The 23,618-nt window shown below is 42.7% G+C and overlaps 1 protein-coding gene across 3 annotated transcripts; it reads right to left on the bottom strand.

The window, feature by feature from the left end:
• Window positions 1-281: 281 nt before the first annotated feature.
• On the bottom strand, window positions 282-23,057 carry arsa (arylsulfatase A). Of its 3 annotated transcripts, none has more exons than XM_033039999.1 (7): window positions 22,707-23,057; window positions 6,475-6,934; window positions 5,589-5,758; window positions 3,179-3,303; window positions 2,203-2,330; window positions 1,562-1,664; window positions 282-1,041 (listed from the first exon to the last, which is right to left on the bottom strand). In XM_033039999.1, exons 1-7 carry the CDS (start codon window positions 22,922-22,924, stop codon window positions 743-745), a joined length of 1,503 nt encoding a protein of 500 aa, XP_032895890.1. In that variant the 5' UTR covers window positions 22,925-23,057; the 3' UTR covers window positions 282-742. The 3 variants fall into 3 exon arrangements, with proteins under 3 accessions (XP_032895890.1, XP_032895887.1, XP_032895888.1); XM_033039996.1 differs by lacking the exon at window positions 22,707-23,057 and adding an exon at window positions 8,470-8,733; XM_033039997.1 differs by lacking the exons at window positions 282-1,041; window positions 1,562-1,664; window positions 2,203-2,330; ... (1 more) ...; window positions 5,589-5,758; window positions 6,475-6,934 and adding exons at window positions 13,254-14,406; window positions 14,940-15,042; window positions 16,780-16,907; ... (1 more) ...; window positions 20,617-20,786; window positions 21,351-21,810 and having other exon boundaries at window positions 22,707-23,053.
• Window positions 23,058-23,618: the final 561 nt, after the last annotated feature.

Genomic DNA, 23,618 nt, shown 5'->3' with positions numbered 1-23,618 from the left:
TCTCGCTGCGTCCCCTCTGTGATTTCTCCTGTGCACCGGCTCTGCTGCCACATTTTAACCCAGATTCACTACCACAGACACGTGTGTTGATTTCTCCTCATTAATATCCCTCCATTCCCTGTAAATCCACGTGCCCACCTAAAAACATCTCAAATTCCACCATCATATCTGCTCTCCTTTCCTTCTTTCATTCTAATTCATTACACTGCAGGCAGGCTAGGGGCTGCAGCCAGGCTTTGTGCAAGGTTCAAGATTTGGGTCAACTACCATCTCAATTTGGACTTCCCGAAAATCCATTCCCAGTTCAAACAACAACTTTTCCTTGTGTATCTGGTCGATAATTAGGCTATCACCATCCCTGGCAGCGCATGCTAGGCACCCACCATCATCTGTGTAAAAAAGAGCTCTGCACATCTAATTTGCCCAGAAATCTAATCATATATTTATCACGTGCAGGCAGATTAGTTTTTCTTGGCATCATGTTTGGCACAAACATTATGGGATGACGGGCTTAATCCAATGTAGAACTGCTCACCTCAAAGCTATGCCATATAATCTTTGACATTTCCACCCAGGTAAAAAGGTTCTGACCTTGGATTCCAACTACCAAGAGAACGCTAATGTTCCATAATCCGACCCTTCTCTCTTCTCCATGTCCGCAGTGTCCCAGAAACCCTTGTTCAGAATAGTTATTAGTTTTTTGAATGTGGTGACAGACTGTGTTTTGTCTCCTTCTTCTATTCTAATTCATTGCACAACAGGCAGGCCTGGGGCTGCAGCCAGGTTTAATGCAAGGTTCAAGATTTGGGTCAAGTCCTTTCTCCATTTGGCTTTCCCCAAACTCCATTCCCATTTCAAACATCATCTTTTCCTTATGTATCTGATCGATGATCCAGCTATAATTAGGAATGTCAGAGCTGTGTAGTGGATAGTTCTCAGACGGATCAGCTTCCAAGTCAAAAAGCAGTGGAGGGTCATGATGGGTGAGTAAAGAGTCCCAGTGACAGGCACGGTCAGGAGTGCTGTCACTGCGGGAGGAACCTAGTGGAAGAATGAATAAAAATATTTGTCAAGTTTTTCATTTAATACCCTCAAAAATAAGTAAACTGGCCCAACTGGTCACAACACAAACGCCTGTACTTGGAGCTTCATCTAAAGTGCCACTATTTCGTCTTTATCTCTTGTGGTCAATCTCATTCACTTATTCACAGTCCTCCTTGCTTGCTCAGGCCAACTTTCTCCCATTCACTCAAACCTTTACTCTATCACAGTGCACTGCACTCCCTCACACTCAGAATCACTCTCACGTACATACCTCTAATATTCCATCCTCCTTCACAGCCATTTGGCCTCCTACATGTCACATGCTGACACTTTCAATTACACTGGCATTCTCTTCTCACACACAATGTCTCTTCTCACACAATGCCACTTTCTTTCTCACAGGTCAGTCACCCACACTCAGTGTCAGCCTTTGACTCACAAGGCAATGAAACATTCAGCTGCCCAAGTTTGCATCACTGATGCCCATTTTGTGCTTGCCCTCTTCGAGTTGCCTTACCTTGAGTGAAATAATGGGCCTTGTACTGCCTATAGCGTACAGCAAAAGCTCCCAGCTTCTTGCTGGGGGCAAGTGGATAGTAAAACATGGTGTCCCGTTTGCTCTGCAAAACATTAATAGACACGAACAAAAATGTAACTGGAACTCTTGTTGAAGGTCATGTCCTTTTCAATGCCATCACCAGTACTGATTCTCTTTTGTAGTCTTGAGTGCAGTGAGGCACAGCATTAAAATAAACTTGACTGCAGCCTCCAAGGCAGAGCCTGTTAGCACCAGCCCCAGTGGTCAGGTGTAAATGGCAGCTCATCTGCCGGGCAACCTTGCATCACCTCAGACATCCAACGTTTTTGCAGCTAATGAAGCAATTGTGATTTGGGGAACTACAGCAGCTGATCTGGATGCAGTGAGACCCTACTAACAATATTAAAACAGATATCTTCATATCTTCTATAAAAGAGGGTAGTAGGTTCCTTTATGTTGATTTAAGAGGGCAGATGGAATCTCAATTTAAAGTACTCACATGGGGAATTTAGGAAAGTAAACACAATTTGCAACAAAGATTAAAAAAAGGGAGAAATTAACTATAGTTTAAATATTGAGAGCTGGGATAAGTTTACAGATTGAGACATAACAACCAGTACCTTCCCATTATTGAAGAGGATATCACTCATGTCGTATCCATCTATTTTGACTTGTGGAAGCTTTGCGCCTGTGAGGCTGGCAATTGTTGGCAGGACGTCAAGGGTACTGGCCACCTCGTGGGTCACATCTGCGGAGCAAAGAAAGTCAACACTTTCTGAAAGGAATATCATTTCTGTGATGTATCAATAAAGACCAGCAACTATTTCTGCAAAATATTTAATACAATTCCAAACTCTCCAGTTAAATTATGATGACATTTCTGTTCATAATTTATAGAGGAGCATTTCATATGTATATTAAGGAAGACAAAAAAATAAAATGCGCGTTTCCAAGAAATAAGTGAAGGGCAAATCTATTGAGAAAATGGATGGGTGCTAATTGAATCAAGGGTTTCAAATTGATAAAAGGAGTAAATGGTAAGCTACAGTTCTGAAAAAATAAATGTTTAGGTGGAGGATCCAAGAAAATCAAATTTTAGAATTGGAGTCAAGTCAAGTGAAATTAAGATGCTGACAGTGAATTAAAAATTTGAAATCACTTCCATCCAGAAGAAGAATATGCCAGAAGTCAACTGAAGTTGAATCAATGCTTACATTTTCTGGAAGCTGATTCAAGGTGTGGATCAACCGCTGAACTGATAATGGTGCTGTGGTCAATGATGTGCCCAAGGGATCTGTGTATAATTGAATGGAATTCCCACTGAGCCAATCTCATATGGGTTCTGGGTTCTGTTCAAGCTTGGAACGTAACCAATGCAAGATACATTTATTTGTCACATGTACCAATTGGTACAGTGAAATGTGTGGTCGCCATACAGCCATACAAATAATAAAGAGCACAGAACACGATAGTTTTCAACACAGACATCATCCCCACACAGCGGGATCAAAGTTTCCCACTGTGAGGGAAGGCTCCAAAATTCAGTCATCATCCATCTATGTATATTTAAGCAGCTGGATGCCAAGAATTGCAGACCTGGAGTAATCTGGCCAGGCCAGTAGGCAATTGCAGGTTCCCTCATTCCTCCTTCATATGTGGTGGCTTTGCCACACTTTAGCAGCCCTGCGTTTCCACCACGAGATCTTCGCATCAGCTCAGGGCTGCAAATAGAGCAAGTCAGTTATAAATCGTTTTATCCCACAATATCAACTCTCCTGAAGCAACTGGTGCTTTTCATAGTTTTCACAGCTGCCAACGCTTTGAAGGCAGGTTCAAGGTAGGTTAGATCAGCCTATAATTCTCTCTACTTTGTCTTATTGCGCCTTCACAAAATAGGTAAAACACGAATTACAGGTATAGTAAGGCTCTCTCTACAGCAAAGCAGAACAATGTTTTTGTTGCAAGTGACAGATTGTCAAATCAAATCACTTCTGAATATCATTCTTATAAAGCTTGTTTTAATTTAACTGTGCAAGACTGGCCACTCCCTGATAATTTTAGGTTATATACATAAAGACAGAAATAGTAGAGTTGACTGATAGCTTGGCTTCTGCTCAGATATTAAATAACAAGACAGAAGAACCTCTTTATCTAAAAACATTAAATTATCGATGGTGGTATTTATGTGTTTGACATTATTTGCTTAAAATCATCTTTAAGCCCTTACCCAATGCTAAATATTATATTATTGATCTAGTCAACATCCTACCATATTCAGTTTTTCATGTGAAATTCTATCTATTAAGACAATAAAAGGTATCTCTCACCAACCTTCATACTCGATGCTGAGTAATTGGGGTTTCTGATGACAAGGAAACTGTCAACATTAAGAGATTCCAAATCAAGCTGCTGTGAATTCTGTGTCAAATTTTCTGTGTCTGATCAACTGTACACTTGTCCCAGCTTCAAACTCCCAACTGCCTCCACCTGGTCTCATCAGCTAACAGGTGTGTTTCCATTGAGTTGACAGAGGAGTTAGAGAACATCAATTATTCACAGGGCAATAACTGGAGTTTTAATGAAACTAAACAGCTTATGCAGCCAAACACTAGTAAAGGTACAGGTCCAAAGGGTAGATGAAGAAATTGAAATTGAAAAATATTGGAGCTCTGTCCTATTGAACTAGATTAGGAATTTCCCCAGGATTCCTTTCAGGATATATTGCATAAATAATGTTTCCCTAGAGAGCAAAATGGGAGAACTCACCCCCACTGCAATAACCCTTCCTATTCCCCGTGAGGATCGAAACCACAGCAATAGCACCAAATCTCATCAAACCATATTAGCCAGGGTTCTCTCAACACTAACTATGGCCAATAGTTTGATGCAAAGTAAAGCTTGCTATAAACTACCCCATCTAATCCTGCCAAGGCAAGTACCACATTGGGCCAATATAAAGGAAAGCTCCTCTACACTTTATTAATTCGTAGGATCTGGACATCCACCAGGTCCTTCAGCGCAACTCGTCCATGCTGGGCAAGTTGCCTACCTGTGCTAGTTCCATTTGCCTGTATTTGGCTCACATCCATTTACCTGTCCAAATGTCTTTTATACGTTCTAATTATACGTGGTACTAACTGCAGCTTCATCTGGCAGCTCGTTCCATGTGCCCTCTAGTTTTAGCCACTGCATCCTGGAAAAAGGCTGTGATCATTCATTATATACATGCCCCTTATGATTTTACATACCTCTATTAGGTCACCCCTCAGCCTTCCATGTTGAGGGAAAAAAGCTCCAGCCTATCTAATCTCTCCTTATAACTCAAGCACTCTAGGCCAGGAATCTTCCGAGTGAATGGATTGAAACTGTTTGATCATCTGTTAGAGAAGACAACCTGTCTTCCTGCACGCTCTTAACTTTATTGGTCAGTCCCTTGGGATTTTGGGTGATCAGGTCCCACTCCCGTTTTGCAGATTTGGAGGTGATGGTTGGGATCAAGGTGAGACTCATGGACCTGCTGCAAATGAATTATCACGGCCTTTTATGTCCAAAAGTATGTTTTAGGGTTTCTCTGTATGTCTTGTGTGGAGGGTGGTGTGAGGGAATAGGGGGAAACTGTTTTTCAGGCACCTACATCGACGGAGATGCGACTTTCTTCCTTGTTGCTTCTTCGATAGGGACATGAGTGATTGGCCTACCCAGTGGAGCTGACTGACTATGAAGAATTCAATGCTGAGGATATTCGCCTGGAAGAAGGCAATGACATTAATTCCGTTCTCACAACAATTTGCTTAACCAGTGACTATCCCAGTAGCAGCCCAGCAGGATTGTCAAGTGTATCAAACTGCTTGACTGCAACAGCTTTTAAAAACTCAATACCAGTTTCAAGCGCAACTATCAATGGGAATAAATTCTGATTTTGCCAGCAATCCCTAGAATAAATACATAGAACTACACTGACCTGCATATTTCAGACACATAACACTGTATTTCTAAATCTACATACCCATTATCACTGGTGATGAAGATTAATGTGTTATTCTCCACTCCGGCATCATGTAAAGTCTTCATTATATGCCCCACCGAATCATCAAATTCCATCAGTGCATCCCCCAGAGGACCCCTCTTAGATTGTCTTGTAAAGTCTGCGCTTGCGAACTGTGGATAATGGGTGTGCTGAACCAGAGGAGTGGAAAATTAGGATTGCCATTACAGATGTTGTTCAGATCAAGTGGTGAATACCTCCAGAGAAGCACAAAGGTATATCAGAAATGTATAATGATCAACGTAAGGCTGAGCAGTCATGATTTTAGAATTTATTTTCTAATTACAAAATGCCTGTCTGTAAAAACCCTTGTAGGCTGATCCACCTTTACCCCACAGCCTGATATAAAGAACTGAAGGTTTCACCACATATTTGTTCCACACTGTCCATGCGAATGAATTAGGATAGTAGTGTATCACAGGTATACATTTGCATTTAAATCAAAACACTATTTATTCTCTATTGCACAATTTTAATATATATATAATTGCAAAAGATTCATCAGCAGATTGCCACCAAATTATGCCAGGAGATATTAGAGAGGAATTAAACATGTGGTCACAGTAGGTTTAATCAGCATTCTACAGGATTATTAAAAAAAGGGTGATGGTCAGGCGAAGCGGGTGGGAAAGAATTCCAAATTTTTGGGCCTTAGCAATTGAAAGCAGAGAAACCAGTGGTGTGGAAATGCATAAGATAACCGACCTAGTGCATTCCAAAGATCTCAGAGGGTTGCAAAGCTGGTTGAGAGGACCAGGAATGGTAAGTATTATAAACTGCAGATGTTGGTGGACAGTCAGCCCTGGCTGAAATGTTGCCAAAAAGCTATAAATGCCAAACTACTCACATGTGATGCATAATAAAGGAAGAATGGTTTCCTCTGTTTTGTTGCTCTTAGAATGAAGTCTCTTGCAAATCGATTGTACGCTGGAGTGAGCTTGGTAAAGCTGATTGGCTGCTGGATCACCTTGTCATTCTTGACCAAGGGCAAGAGGACCACACCTTGGTCACACTTTCCATAACACTTGATATCCGGTGGGAAACATGTCAGGTTCTGGCAGGGACCCTGGTCATGAGAGTATGGAACGCCCAAGAATTCATCGAAACCCTGGTGGATGGGTAGGTAGCTCCCATTTAGTCCATAGCCCAAGTGCCACTTCCCCACCATTGCGGTGACATATCCCCGCTGCTTCAACAATTCCGCAATCGTAGTTTCATTCAGAGGAAGTCCCCCCCTTGACCCTGGAAAGAAAACTCCTGGGAAAATTCCGGACCGTGTTGGGTAACGGCCCGTGAGCAAGGCTGCGCTAAAAGGAAGAAACAAAACATGACAATTAGCACAGTGTAAAAACTAAGATTTTTCATTTAAAATGTTGAGAAACCTTTATTTGGGTTCATGGCAAAGTCACCAACAATGGTGGAAAGCGAGATCGAGACCCTTCTTCAGGCAGGAGTCTAAAGAAGGATCTCGACCCGAGACTGGAGTCTGAAGAAGGATCTCGACCCGAAATGTCATCCATTCCTTCTATCCAAGAGATGCTGCCTGTTCCTCTGAGTTACTCCAGCATTTCGTGTCTATCTTAATGGGCCTGTCCCACTTAGGCGATATTTCAGCAGACTGCCGGCGACTGACAAGTTGCCAACAGTCACCTGAAAAACTGGGAACTGGAACGGCGACTGTCAGAGTGGAACACACACACACACACACATAGACACACATACATAAACACATTGCAAAGGCGGGAGCCAGGGCAAGGGGGGGGGAGCGCTGTCTGAAATTCACACGGTACAAAGCCAAGGTGATACAGACACACACCGCGATGAACAGGTTGGCGCTGTAATTAAGACAGCTAGCACAGTGTAAGGTAAGTCCTTTAAAAGAGGGAAGAAGGGGGTAGAAGGAGTGGAGACAACTTTGAAGAGGCCAGACAACTTTTAATAAGCTAGAGATACACAGCTGTGAAGTTCAGCAGAAATTTAACAGTCGGTTATCCTTGGGTTCTCAAAAGTCCTGCTTACTTTTTTTCCCCAATGAGCCAACGAAAATTACCGGTCAGCAAAGGCGATTAACTAAAACTACCTACGATTACCTCGACTACCCATAACTACACGGCGACCACACTACAACTGCACCTACGACTGCAGGATTGTCGATTTTCTCCATGGCGACCAATTTTCAACATATTGAAAAATTTGCTGCGACCATACTGAGGCCACGACTAGTTCCCAGAATGCGGAAACTCCTCGCGACCATGAAGGAGACTCACCAGAAACCATCAGTGAAAATGTGGTGACCATGTGGTGAGCGCAGAATCTCCTGCACTCGCCTAAAAAGTCACCTAAGTGGGACAGGCCCATCAGTCAACCATTTGTCATTTAAAGACTGGGTTAAGACTTCCAAGTTGCATTTCTGAGCAAGTGGCGGAGTATGATTCTGTTTTCCCATCTCTTGAAGTAAGTTTTTAGTCCAGTGGGAACTTTACAACCTCAGAATGCGACTAGGTTCAAATCCCCCTTTTTAACAGTCTTAATGAGCTCCTGTCCTTAATTCTGCGATGAGGTTCAGTGGGAAGCTCCCATTTGGATAGAATCATCCCCTTGGGTTTCAGAAGTTGAGAGCAGATCAATGGACATAAAAGTTCGCAGTTTCACTGATTCATAGTTATAGTCTGTCACATTGCAATGCAGCAAAGCTAATACTATACTGTTGGAATAGGTAGTGCTGCAATTATTTAAACCGCGACAGGTGTCGCCCGATCTCGCTTCCAAGTCCCGGCCCAACTCGCTTCCAAGTCCCAACCTAACCCCACTGTCAGACCGCGGGTCTCTCTCCCTCTCTCACCGGGATGGGCTGCAGCCACTGGACGCACTGTAAAAGTCGCTGAACCTCCTGCCCGAAGCTGCTAGCCGGTCTAGATTGGGAGTTCGGGAGCTTGGATGGCCGAAGCAACCCAGATCTCCGTATCCAAGGTCATCGGCCAGGACGAGCACCACTCCGGGGCTGCTGGTGACGGGCAGGCTGAGGCCCAGAGCCAGCAGCAGCGAGCGGAGCGACGCCATAGGACCAACCGCAAACAACAGACCAAAGATCATATAGCTACAGACTACGGAAATGAAATTGCACTGGAGTTTGCGAGAGAGGCGTGCTAGGTGTTCCTCTGTACTAGGAGCACACAGAGGAACGAAGAAAGTAATGCTGGGGGAGTGTCACTGGGATAAAACTCGTGACTAACTAGCAACAATAGAGGGTGGAACAGTTAAGGAATAATATTACTGGCAATTGAGGAACGTGACATTTATACAGCTGTAGGAACTCAACTCTGGTCCTTCAACAGTTTGCATTTTTGTTCAAGAATCCGGCTTCTTGCAGTCTCTCGTGTTTCCAACCTACAATTAAGCTGGACATCTGAGATGAAGCAGAGAATGTTCGAAATATTCAGCAGGTCAGGCATTATTTGTGGGAGAAAAACAAAAATTAATAGTTCAGATCAATGATCTTTCGTCAGATCAAGACACATCAGAAATCAAACAAGTAAACTTTTGTGTGGGGGGAAAGGTGTTGTCCTGACACAGAGCCTTGAGGTTCTCATCGTAATCCTGGGTATTGGTGCACAATGAATAAAAACTGAAAATACTGGAAACATTATTGGATTCCAGGGAAAACAGTCCCAACTTATTCAACGTGTTTTAGAAAGAATTGCAGATGCTGGAAAAGTACTCCAGCATTTTTGTCTACCAACCTATTCAATCTTCCCTTATATCTCAAACCCCTCTGTCCAAGCAACATCCATGTGAATCTTTTCTGCAACCTCTCTAACTTAATCACGTTTTCCTATAGTGTGACAATCAGAATTATACATTATACTTCAAGTGCAGTCTCGCTAAAACTGTGTACAAGATTACGTCCCAACTTTTGTAATCAATGCCACGACCCATCAAGGCAAACATTGGGCCATTCACCTTTTTCTACCTGTGTTCCAATTTTCAGGGAACTATGTACTTGTACCACTAGTTCTTTCTGTTCGACACCACTCCCCAGGATCTTGCCATTGACCGTGTATGGCCCAGACTGGTTTAACTTCCTAAAATGTTTCACTTCACACTTATCTGAGATAATAAATATCCTGTTGTAACCTTAGACTTCACTGTCCACTTAACCACCAATTTTGGTGTAATCTGCACATTTACTAATCATGCCACCTACATTCTCTTTCAACTCATTAGTTTAGTTCAGTTCAGAGAAACATTCTCTTCCCACCGAATCCACCCCACACGCAACTATCCTGCACACACTAGGGACAATTTTTTTAATTTTACCAAGCCAATTAATCTACAAAGCTATATGTCTTTGGAGTGTGGGAGGAAACTGGAGCACCCGGAGAAACCCCACAGAGGTCATGGGGAGAACGTACAAAATCCATACAAATAGCACCAGTAGTCAGGATCGAACCCAGGTCTGTGGTGCTGTAAGGCAGCAACTCTACCGCTGTGCCACCGTGCCATCCAATTAATATATATGATGCACAGAGGAACTTCTCCACAGCCACAAAATAGGGAGCCTCTCACTCCTGTCACACTGGAACTCTTCACCTCAACTGCATAACATGTTGCCTCCCTCGAGCCATGATATACATCACTTCCCTCAGTCTCCCCTCAGTTTTTGGAATCCTCAATTGCCTTCCTGTGAAGTAACACAGCTCCCTCAGTCTTCTAAAGTATTATCAAACTATTCACCTGTCATAAACCGAGGAACTCCTCACCTACTCCACAATCCCCCTTCAACATGTAGAAGTCTTAATGTAGCTAAGACTCGTTAAAAACTGTACAACTGATCACCTCCCTCAGTCTGCCTCAAACAGTAAAGTTTCACTTTCTTTCAATATTGCATCTCTTTACTTCCCTCAGTTTCACTGTGTTAAATTTTTCACCTCCCTCTGTCCTTCGAAAGCAGTGAAACGCCTTGACTTCTTTCTCCCCTCATACTGTAACTCGACAACCAACAGTGTTTATTTGTCATATGCATCATGAGACACAATTACAACAAAAAATATAAATATTTCATAAATTATCATTTCTTTCAAGTAAACTAGACCACGATAGTGTAAAGCAAATGTCAGTAGAGCAGTCATGGAAGTTCAAAGTCCGTAGTGTTGTGCAGGGTGGTTCCAGAACCTGATGATTGATGGGTGGAATATGAACTTGAATGTGGAAGTAACAGTTTCCAGGATCCTGTATCTTCTTCCTATGGCAGCAGCAAAAGGAGAGCATGGGTGGTGTGGTGCCAGTCTTTAATAGTATTAGCTGCCTTCTTAAGGAAGTGCTTCCTGTGCATACCTTTGATGGTGGGGAAGTCAATACCCATGATGGACAGGGCAATGTCTATCCCTTTTTGAAGCCTCCTTCAGACTTGAACATTCGAATTTCCAAACCAGGCTCTGATGCAACCCGTGAATATGCTCTTCACTATAAACATGTAGTGGCTCAATAAAGTATTTGTGACACATTGAATCTTCTCAATCTTCTGAGAAAGTAAAGGTGTCGGTGTGCTTTTTTTTGCAATTGTACTTTTGTGCTGGGCTGAAGACAGATCATCAGAGATGTAGGAACTTGAAGCTGTTGACTCTCCTCCACCGTACCCACTAATGAAGTCAGAAACATGGGCCTTTGTCTTTTACTTCCTGAAGTCAACAATCATTCCTTGCTAATGTTGAGATCAAGATTGTTATTCTGGCGCAAACCAACCAAATTATTATTCTACCTCTTGTACTTTGATTTGTTCTTACCAATTACTTGTTCAATGATGGTAGTATCACTGGCAAATTTAAAGATGGCATTGGAAGTATGTCTGGCTGCATAGCCCTGGGTATAGAGAGAGTAGAGCAGGTGATTGATAAGCAGCGCTTTGGTGCCACTGTGGTGATAGTGAGTGAGGAGGAGGTTTCATTACAGCTCAGAGCTGAAAGTGGCCAAGATCAATGAAACACACACGTTATATTAGTTAAGGTGAGACCCATCACAATACTGACTGGTTAAATAAAATGAACATCAAAAATATAGTCAGAATGGATAAAGGAATACTGTAATTAATCAGAATTCCATGGGTCCAGTTGATTTTTCAAAACATGATTTCATCATCAAAATTGTTCTGGAATATTTAAGATTGCATTTTAGATCACAGAACTGTACATAGTTCCACATTGGAACAGGCCCGTCGTCCCATAATGTTTGTGCCAAACATGATGCCAAGAAAAACTAATCTGCCTGCACCAGGCACGTGCCGTCAGGGTAGACAAGGTAGGCACTGTCTACCCTGTCTAAAATTATAACATGGTAATTACTAAATATAAATAGTAAAGGCATGGGAGACTTATGCCTATCTAAGAGATCGATCTCTTAGGTGGGCATAATTCTCTGTGCCTTTCATCCACAGCGCTTGTAACCCTCGAAGGTCTGTGCAACTCGCGTGCCGTCAGCGCTGCTGGAAGCCGTCAATTTCAAGCGGGGCTGAAGGCAGCTGAAATTCTGCAGCACTGCGCATGCGCAGCGCTAGTTTCTTGGCAGGGTTTTCAAATATGGATTGTCATTATTTTAAGTGTATCTTAGGAAACAGAGAGAGAAGAATGGAGCTCGTGTACCAATGATGTGGCAAGTACATTTCTTGGTGATGTTTTTAAATACCATATTTCCCGAGGGGTGGGGGTGGATGGAGAGCTCTTTTCACAGCGTTTGGGGAGTCTGGCCCGGGGTAAAGTTGCGGGGAGGGTAGGAGCATTGTGAAGGAGGGGATCTGGATCATACCAGTAACCCACTTGCGACGCTCCTTGCAAGGAGCCACCGCATTGTGGCCGGGGGGGGGGGAGAAGTAGCTCGGGTGGCAGCGAGCGGCCGCCGGGCCGGACAGCGGATTGAGGTTGTCCAAAAGGGAACTGCAGATGCTGGAATATCGAAGGTACACACAATTGCTGGGGAAACTCAGCGCCTATTTCCTTCGCTGAGTCTGAAGAAGGGTTTCGGCCCGAAACGTCGCCTATTTCCTTCGCTCCATAGATGCTGCTGCACCCGCTGAGTTTCCCCAGCAATTGTGTGTACCAGCGGATTGAGGTTACTCGGCTGTGGGAATTTAAGGATTTGCAGGAAGCGGCTGACATGAGCGAGCGGCAGGTGAGAGGTGTTCAGACGGAGAGCACTGCCGGAGGTGCGCGGGCCGGCAGAAGGCGCTGAAGTGGCGGCCAGTTCTGCTGTCGGGTCCTGGTGACCGCTCGCAGCTCCCCGAGCTGCTTCTATCCCCAGCTACAATACGGTAGCTTCGTGCCAGGAGAGCTGCGGCAGCGGTGAGTGAGTTCCCGGCATTATCCCCGCCCCCGTCCTCAAGACTCCTGCCCTTCCCGCAACTTGACCCCTGGCACAGACTCTCCACACGCTGTGAAAGGAACTCTCCCCCCAATTGGTCCCTAGGACAAGTGTTGTCATTCAATTAGATGACAACTAATTCAACTTTTCCCTGTGCTCCTGTTTTTCCCACCATCTCTCCACCTGCCATCACCCTTCACCTCTCCCACCCATTCCGTAATTCAGAATAAAGGAGACTAGGAAGCCTTGGGCAAATTGAATTGTTACTGATTTTATTTTTATTTTTTATTTTTACGGAGAGAACAATCTGCGCACGCGCGGTTTAATTTTTTTTTAAAAAGCCGACTGACTGCCTACCCTGAGTAATTTTTCACGGCACGTGCCTGGCCTGCACGGGATAAATATATGATTAGATTTCTCCTCAAGGTATGCTCACTTTGAAGAAGTTCCCCTCCTCTCTCTGACAGTTCAGCAACATCATTTCTCGCTGCGTCCCCTCTGATTTCTCCTGTGCACCGGCTCTGCTGCCACATTTTAACCCAGATTCACTACCACAGCCACGTGTGTTGATTTCTCCTCAATAATATCCCTCCATTCCCAGTAAATCCATGTGCCCATCTAAAAACATCTCAAATTTCACCATCATATCTGCTCTCCTTTCCTTCTTTCATTCTAATTCATTACACTGCAGGCAGGCTAGGGGCTGCAGCCAGGCTTAGTGCAAGGTTCAAGATTTGGGTCAACTACCATCTCAATTTAGCCTTCCTGAAAATTCATTCCCAGTTCAAACAACAACTTTTCCTTGTGTATCTGGCCGATAATTAGGCTACCACCATCCCCGGCAGCGCATTCTAGGCACACGCCATCATCTGTATAAAAAAGTGCCCTGCACATCTAATTTGAACTTTGCCCTGCTCACCTCAAAGCTATGCCATATAATCTTTGACATTTCCACCCAGGTAAAAAGGTTCTGACCTTGGATTCCAACTACCAAGAGAATGCTAATGTTACATAATCCGACCCTTCTCTCTTCTCCAAGTCAGCACTGTCCCAGAAGCCCTTGTTGAGAATAGTTATTAGTTTTTTAAAGTGGTGTTAGATTACGTTTTGTCTCCTTTCCTTCTTCCATTTTAATTCATTGCACAACAGGCAGGCCTGGGGCTGCAGCCAGGTTTAATGCAAGGTTCAAGATTTGGGTCAAATCCCTTATCTATTTGGCTTTCCCCAAACTCCATTCCCATTTCAAACACCAACTTTTTCTTATGTATCTGATCGATGATCCAGTTATAATTGGGAATGTCAGAGCTGTGTAGTGGATAGTTCTCAGACGGATCAGCTTCCAAGTCAAAAAGCAGTGGAGGGTCATGATGGGTGAGTAAAGAGTCCCAGTGACAGGCACGGTCAGGAGTGCTGTCACTGTGGGTGGAACCTAGTGGAAGAATGAATAAAAATTATTGTCAAGGTTTTCATTTAATACCCTCAAAAATAAGTAAACTGGCCCAACTGGTCACAACACAAACGCCTGTGACTTGGAGCTTCATCTAAAGTGCCACTATTTCGTCTTTATCTCTTATGGTCAATCTCACTCACTTATTCACAGTCCTCCTTGCTTGCTCAGGCCAACTTTCTCCCATTCACTCAAACCTTTAGCACCACTCTTGCTCTATCACAGTGCACTGCACACCCTCACACTCAGAATCTCTCTCACGCACATACCTCTAATATTCCATCCTTCTTCACAGCCATTTGGCCTCCTACATGTCACATGCTGACACTTTCAATTACACTGGCATTCTCTTCTCACACACAATGTCTCTTCTCACACAATGCTACTTTCTTTCTCACAGGTCAGTCACCCACACTCAGTGTCAGCCTTTGACTCACAAGGCAATGAAACATTCAGCTGCCCAAGTTTGCATCACTGATGCCCATTTTGTGCTTGCCCTCTTCGAGTTGCCTTACCTTGAGTGAAATAATGGGCCTTGTACTTCCCATAGCGTACAGCAAAAACTCCCAGCTTCTTGCTGGGGGCAAATGGATAGTAAAACATGGTGTCCCGTTTGCTCTGCAAAACATTAATGGACACAAACAAAAATGTATCTGGAACTCTTGTTGAAGGTCCTTTTTAATGCCATCACCAGTACTGATTCTCTTTTGTAGTCTGAGTGCAGTGAGGCACAGCATTAAAATAAACTTGACTGCAGCCTGCAAGGCAGAGCCTGTTAGCACCAGCCCCAGTGGTCAGTTGTAAATGGCAGCTCATCTCCCGGGCAACCTTGCATCACCTCAGACATCCAATGTTTTTTCAGCTAATGAAGCAATTGTGATTTGGGGAACTACAGCAGCTGATCTGGATGCAGTGAGACCCTACAATAGAATGGATATAGAATAGAATGGACCCTACAATAGAATTGATATTCCCATTTGTCCATCTTCTTGCAACCGCAGGAAGTTTACATAGTGCACTTTCAGAAGTTATAAAATTTTGGTTGAATATGTCTGAATGATTGCAGAAAGAATTCTGTACAGTGTGGCATGAGTTATTGTCTAACTCAAAGCCAATTGGGACTATGGTCGGATTAAGAGCAATGGCCATGTATGCAAGTTAGCATCATGTTGTTAATAACCCATGTCTTTCTACCATTTATGGTTTTATCTGTTTAAGTGTTTCACACACAGATTGGGTTACTGCATGAAACCACATAGCTTTGAAGGCTTCACGTAGTCACTCACGTGACTTCGAAATAAAATAGAAAGATTAAACGAGAACTTACCGTTTGAAGTTTGATCTTTATTTTATGAGAAGTTGAAGTGAGGGAATACGTGCCCTCCACTCCCAACCCTGATTCTCATAAAAGATCATCCGGTAACTCTAGGCTCGTTAATCTTTCTATAGTTTAAGTTCTGCAACTGGTCTGTGGTTTCATACAGTTGCTCTGAAGATTGATGCGCATGCGGGCTCTTCACGTATTCCCTCACTTCAACTTGTCATAAAATAAAGATCAAACTTCAAACTGCAAGTTCTTGTTTAATCTTTCTATTATACGCTAGTATGGATTAAAGATGATTAATAGATAGAAAATAATGACTAGGAGTAAATGGGTTCTTCTCAGTGGACCATAATGTGGCAATTGATGAGCTGTGGTGATCAGTGCCTGGGCACCAACTGCTCAAACTCAATATCATCAATTTGGCTGAGTAAACCACAAGCAGTATTTCTGAGTTTACAGATGGCAGAAAACTATGTAAACAGTGATGAGGATGCAGAGTTTTCAAGGAGATAGACACAAGCTAAGTGAGTGGACAATGACATAAGAGACAAAGTTGAACATGGAAAAATGAGAGCCTGGAAATCTGAAATGGTTATTTTATTGATGGCAAGAGATTGAGATTTGTCGATATTCAAAAAGACCTAGGTGTTATCTTTACTTTTCATATTTTCTTACAATATAGGAAGAAGGCCGATCGCGGCCGTTGTGGCTGTCATTCCTTACCCCATTCCCCTACTTCTTTTCCAGTAACTTTCTCACAGCTGCTCCTGATGATTCTCCTATCTTCCATCTACACTAGGGGCAATTTATACCAAGCAATAATCCTATCTTCATATCTTCTATAAAAGAGTGTAGTAGGTTCCTTTATGTTGATTTAAGAGGGCAGATGCAATCTCAATTTGAAGTACTCACATGGGGAATTTAGGAAAGTAAACGCAATTTGCAACAAAGATAAAAAAGGGAGAAATTAACTATAGTTTAAATATTGAGAGCTGGGATAAGTTTACAGATTGAGATATAACAACCAGTACCTTCCCATTATTGAAGAGGATATCACTCATGTCGTATCCATCTATTTTGACTTGTGGAAGCTTTGCGCCTGTGAGGCTGGCAATTGTTGGCAGGACGTCAAGGGTACTGGCCACCTCGTGGGTCACACCTGCAGAGCAAAGAAAGTCAACACTTTCTGAAAGGAATATAATTTCTGTGATGTATCAATAAAGACCAGGAACTATTCTGCAAAATATTTAATACAATTCCAAACTCCCCAGTTAAATTATGATGACATTTCTGTTCATAATTTGTGGAAGAACATTTCATTAAGGAATACAAAAAAATAAAATGTGCTTCCAAGAAATAAGTGAAGGGAAAATCTATTGAGAAAATAGTAAGCTACAGTTCTGAAAATATATATGTTTAGGTGGGGGATCCAAGAAAATCTAATTTTAGAATTAGAGTCAAGTCAAGTGAAATCAAGATGCTGACAGTTAATTAACACTTCCATCCAGAAGTCAACTGAAGTTGAATCAATGTTTACATTTTCTGGAAGTGGAGTCAAGGTGTAGATCAACCGCTAAACTGATAATGGTGATGTGGTCAATGATGTGCCCAAGGGATCTGTGTCTAATTGAATGGAATTCTGACTGAGCCAATCTCATATCTTGAGCAATCTCAAGCTTGGAACGTAACCAATATGTAAGCAGCTGGATGCCAAGAATTGCAGACCTGGAGTAATCTGGCCAGGCCAGTAGGCAATTGCCGGTTCCCTCATTCCTCCTTCATATGTGGTGCCTTTGCCACACTTTAGCAGCCCTGCGTTTCCACCACGTGATCTTCGCATCAGCTCAGGGCTGCAAATAGAGCAAGTCAGTTATAAATCGTTTTATCCCACACTATCAACTCTCCTGAAGCAACTGGTGCTTTTCATGGTTTTCACAGCTGCCAACGCTTTCAAGGCAGGTTCAAGGTAGGTTAGATCAGCCTGTAATTCTCAATAAACACAATAAACCCATGGTTGTACTGGGATATAAAAGTGCTGGGTTTGTCATGGAGCCAATAATGCAGAGAACACCTGTTCAGATTCCACCAAGCCAATTGAAGAACATGAAGTTTGTTTAAGAAACCTGCAAATGAAGGGCTATTATCAGCACATGTAACTAGGATATTGTTGGATTTTTGTAAAGTCTCAATTAAACTTGAGAGTTATAGTTATGCAGCCTGAAAACAGGTCCTTCAGCCCAACTCGTCCATGCTGGCCAAGTTGCCGGCCTGAGCTAGTTCCATTTGCCTGTATTTAGCTCACATCCATTTGCCTGTCCAAATATCTTTTATACAATTGACAATTCTAAAATAAACACTCAGGTACAAGTGAGGATAGATGGTGTTGATATCGATAGAGTATGTGAAAATAAATTTCTAGGTGTGATATTAAACCACAAAATCTGCTGGAAACCTCATATAAAACATGTGCGGGCAAAGCTGGCAAGGAGCATTGCAGTCCAGGGAAGAACAAGGCACATTCTGAATCACAAAGCGCTGTACATTGTATATTGTTCACTTGTACTACCATATCTAAATTACTGTGTGGAGGTATGGGGTAACACTTACAAAAGCACCCTACATCCATTATGTATACTGCAAAAAAGGGCCATAGGGATAGTTGATAATGTAGGATTTTGTGAGCACACCAACTCTCTGTTTTTAAAGTCAAATGCCTTAAAGTTTATGGATCTAGTAGAATACAGCACAAATAGTATATAAAACAAGAAATTATTTACTATCAGGTAATACACAAAAAATGTTCTTTTAACAGGGAGGGATGTTATAATTTGCGAGGAAAGTTTAATTTAAAGATACTTTGTGTTCGTACAACTATGAAGTATGTGTAGGGCAGGGTTTTCGGCCCGAAACGTTGGTCTATTTCCTTCGCTCCATAGATGTTGCTGCACCCGCTGAGTTTCTCCAGCATTTTTGTGTACCTATGTGTATTTCAATCTGTGGGGTGAGATTGTGGAATGATTTGGATGTGGAACTCAAGCAAAGCACAAACATTACTCAGTTTAAGAAGAATTGCAAAAAATATATATATTTGTGTATGTGATAAAGTTATGGAGATAAAGTTTGTGAATTAATTGATGAGTAGCGGAGAAGGGGTAGAAATAAATAAATGTATACTTCTGCTCCTTTCGAACATGTAAGATTTAATTTACGATGTTTATGAGAAGTTATTGAAAGTGTATAGGTTTATTGTTCATTTCATTTTATTGTTATTTTGCTTTGTTTTTAACTTTTTTTTTACATGTTCGAAATTAAATATATATACTGCTGCTACTACTAATTACAATCTGCTTCTAACTGCAGCTTCATCTGGCAGCTCGTTCCATGTGCCTTCTAGTTTTAGCTACTGCATCCTGGGAAAAGGCCATGATCATTCATTATATCTATGCCCCTCATGATTTTACATATCTCTATTAGGTCACCCCTCAGCCTTCTATGTTGAGGGAAAAAGAGCCCTAGCCTTTCTAATCTCTCCTTATAACTCAAGCACTCCAGTCCAGGTATCTTCCGAGTGAATGGATTGAAACTGTTTGATCATCTGTTAGAGAAGGCAACCTGTCTTCCTGCACCCTCTTAACATTATTGGCAATCTCTTGGGATTGAGGGTGAGGGAGGTCCCACTCCCGTTTTGCAGATTTGTAGGTGATGGATGGGACCAAGGTGGGACTCATAGACCTGCTGCAGATGGGGAATTAGTTGCTGGTCCTTTGAACTTCCATGTGCTCCTAATGCAAAGACTTGAAATTCTCAGTGCCATTCCCAATGCTCCTTCTCCACTTTGAATGGTCATGGGCCAGAGATTCCATGTAGTTAGTGGCAATTTTGCATTCTTTCAAGGAGACTTTAACCACATCCTTAAATCTTTCTCTCTGTCCACTTGCTATTTTTCCCTTGTGACAAAGCTTGGGACAGAATGTCTGTTTCCAGCATTTGGTGTTAGGGACATGAGTGATTGGCCTACCCACCACTGACTATGGAGAATTCAATGCTGAGGGTGTTCGCCTGGAAGAAGGCAATGACATTGGTCAGGCAGCATTAATTCTGTTCTCACAACAATGTGCTTAACCACTGACTGTCCCAGTGAAAGAGTTAATAGTCAAATCTAAAATGGAGTTGTTCTTCTACAAAAGCATGGACTAGTAGAACAAAAGAATGGCTCAGTGCCAAGTCTGAATAACTTTGTAAATTATATGGAACACAATATGGAGGACAGGTTGTCTTTTCAATAAAGACAATAAGATGGCAGCCTGCGTAATAACATGTGCTTCTTTTCAAGGCCATAAAGAAGCCAGGATTGATAAAAAATAGCTGACGCTCCAGAGATAAGTAAAAACTTGTTATTGGATGAGCTTGATTTGTACCCAACTTTTCCTATATTCTGAAAGGCTATAAAATCTTTCAGTCATGCCATATTCAGACATGGTAGGAGTGTTTTACTAATTGTGCTAACTTTCCTTTGTTCTGTGAGTGGAATGAGAAGCACTGAGCAACGTTTGTGCTCATTGTAGATCTTTTGCCACTCCCGTCTGACGAATCAATTAAAGATTGCCATGGTTTACCTTGAACAGTTTTTGTTGCTATCTGCTTTTTAAGAAACAAACTTTGACACCAGTAGCAGCCCAGCAGGATTGTCAAGTGTATCAAACTGCTTGACTGCAACAGCTTTTAAAAACTCAATACCAGCTTCATGTGCAACTAATCAATGGGAATACATTCTGATTTTGCAAGCAATCCCTAGAATAAATACATAGAACTACACTGACCTGCATATTTCAGACACATAACAACACTGTATTTCTAAATCTACATACCCATTATCACTGGTGATGAAGATTAATGTGTTATTCTCCACTCCGGCATCATGTAAAGTCTTCATTATATGCCCCACCGAACCATCAAATTCCATCAGTGCATCCCCAAGAGGACCCCTCTTAGATTGTCTTGTAAAGTCTGCGCTTGCGAACTGTGGATAATGGGTGTGCTGAAAAAGAGGAGTGGAAAATTAGGATTGCCATTACAGATGTTGTTCAGATCAAGTGGTGAATCAACTGAAGGTTTCACCACATGATATTTGTTCCACACTGTCCATGCAAATGAATTAGGATAGTAGTGTATCACAGGTATACATTTGCATTTAAATCAAAACACTATTCATTCTCTATTGCACATTTTTAATATATATATAATTGCAAAAGCATCATCAGCAGATTGACACCAATTCATGCCGGGAGATATTGGAGAGGAATTAAACATGTGGTCAAAGTAGGTTTAATCAGCATTTTACAGGATTATTAAAAAAATGTGATGGTCGGGCAAAGTGGGTGGGAAAGAATTCCAAAGTTTTGGGCCTTAGCAATTGAAAGCAGAGAAACCAGTGGTGTGCGAATGCACAAGATAACAAAACTAGTGCATTCCAAAGATCTCAGAGGGTTGCAAAGCTGGTTGAGAGGACCAGGAATGGTAAGCATTATAAACTGCAGATGTTGGTGGACAGTCAGCCCTGGCTGAAATGTTGCCAAAAAGCTATAAATGCCAAACTACTCACATGTGATGCATAATAAAGGAAGAATGGTTTCCCCTGTTTTGTTGCTCTTAGAATGAAGTCTCTTGCAAATCGATTGTACGCTGGAGTGAGTTTGGTAAAGCTGATTGGCTGCTGGATCACCTTGTCATTCTTGACCAAGGGCAAGAGGACCACACCTTGGTCACACTTTCCATAACACTTAATATCCGGTGGGAAACATGTCAGGTTCTGGCAGGGACCCTGGTCATGGGAGTATGGAACGCCCAAGAATTCATCGAAACCCTGGTGGATGGGTAGATATTTCCCATTTAGTCCATAGCCCAAGTGCCACTTCCCCACCATTGCGGTGACATATCCCCGCTGCTTCAACAATTCCGCAATCGTAGTTTCATTCAGAGGAAGTCCTCCCTTTGACCCTGGATAGAAAACTCCTGGGAAAATTCCGGACCGTGTTGGGTAACGGCCCGTGAGCAAGGCTGCGCTAAAAGGAAGAAACAAAACATGACAATTAGCACAGTGTAAAAACTGAGATTTTTCATTTAAAATGTTGAGAAACCTTTATTTGGGTCCATGGCAAAGTCATCAACAATGGTGGAAAGCATAATCCATATACTTGTGTAGGAAGGAACTGCACATGCTCGTTTACACCGAAGATATGATACTGGAGAAACTCAATGGGACAGGCAGCATCTCAGGATAGAAGGAATGGGTGACGTTTCAGATCAAGACCATTCTTCAGGCAGTAGTCTAAAGAAGGGTCTCGACCCAAGACTGGAGTCTGAGGAAGGGTCTTGACCCAAAATGTCATCCATTCCTTCTATCCAAGAGATGCTGCCTGTTCCGCTGAGTTACTCCAGAATTTTGTGTCTATCTTAAGTCATACATTCGTCATTTAAAGACTGGGTTAAGACTTCCAAGTTGCATTTCTGAGCAAGTGGCGGAGTATGATTCTGTTTCCCCATCTCTTGAAGTAAGTTTTTAGTCCAGTGGGAACTTTACAACCTCAGAATGCGACTAGGTTCAAATCCCCCTTTTTAACAGTCCTAATGAGCTCCTGTCCTTAATTCTGCGATGAGGTTCAGTGGGAAGCTCCCATTTGGATAGAATCATACCCTTGGGTTTCAGAAGTTGAGAGCAGATCAATGGACATAAAAGTTCGCAGTTTCACTGATTCATAGTTATAGTCTGTCACATTGCAATGCAGCAAAGCTAATACTATACTGTTGGAATAGGTAGTGCTGCAATTATTTAAACCGCGACAGGTTTCGCCAGATCTCATTTCCAAGACCCGGCCCAACTCGCTTCCGGGTCCCGGCCCAACTCGCTTCCAAGTCCCAACCTAACCCCACTGTCAGACCGCGGGTCTCCCTCTCTCACCGGGATGGGCTGCAGAGGCTGGACGCACTGTAAAAGTCGCTGAACCTCCTGCCCGAAGCTGCTAGCCGGTCTAGATTGGGAGTTCGGGAGCTTGGATGGCCGAAGCAACCCAGATCTCCGTATCCAAGGTCATCGGCCAGGACGAGCACCACTCCGGGGCTGCTGGTGACGGGCAGGCTGAGGCCCAGAGCCAGCAGCAGCGAGCGGAGCGACGCCATAGGACCAACCGCAAACAACAGACTACGGAAATGAAATTGCACTGGAGTTAGCGAGAGAGAGAGAGCCGTGCGGGGAGCTGTACAAGGAGCACACAGAGGAACGAAGAAAGCAATGCTGGGGGAGTGTCACTGGGATAAAACTCGTGACTAACTAGCAACAATAGAGGGTGGAACAGTAAAGCAATAATATTACTGGCAATTGAGGAACGTGACAATTAGACAGCTGTAGGAACTCAACTCTGGTCCTTCACCAGTTTGCATTTTTGTTCATAATTCCAGCTTCTTGCAGTCTCTCGTGTTTCCAACCAACAATTAAGCTGGAAATCCGAGATGAAGCAGAGAATGTTCGAAATATTCAGCAGGCCAGGCATTATTTGTGGGAGAAAAATAAGTTAATATTTCGGATCAATCTTTCGTCAAATCAAGAAACACCAGAAATCAAACAAGTAAACTTTTGGGTGGGGAAAATGTGTTGTCCTGACATAGAGCAAAATAGGGAACCTCTCACTCCTGTCACATTGGAAGTCTTTACTGCCCTCAATCACACCTCAACTGCATAACATGTTGCCTCTTTCGAGCCATGATATACATCACTTCCCTCAGTCTTCCCTCAGTCTCCCCTCAGTTTTTGGAATCCTCAATTGCCTTCCTGTGAAGCAACACAGCTCCCTCAGTCTTCTAAAGTATTATCAAA

Source organism: Amblyraja radiata, chromosome 21 (assembly GCF_010909765.2).
Source record: "Amblyraja radiata isolate CabotCenter1 chromosome 21, sAmbRad1.1.pri, whole genome shotgun sequence".
Taxonomy (NCBI): Eukaryota; Metazoa; Chordata; class Chondrichthyes; order Rajiformes; family Rajidae; genus Amblyraja; species Amblyraja radiata.
The sequence above is the reverse complement of the archived record's forward strand: the minus strand, read 5'-3'. Positions and strand labels throughout refer to the sequence as shown.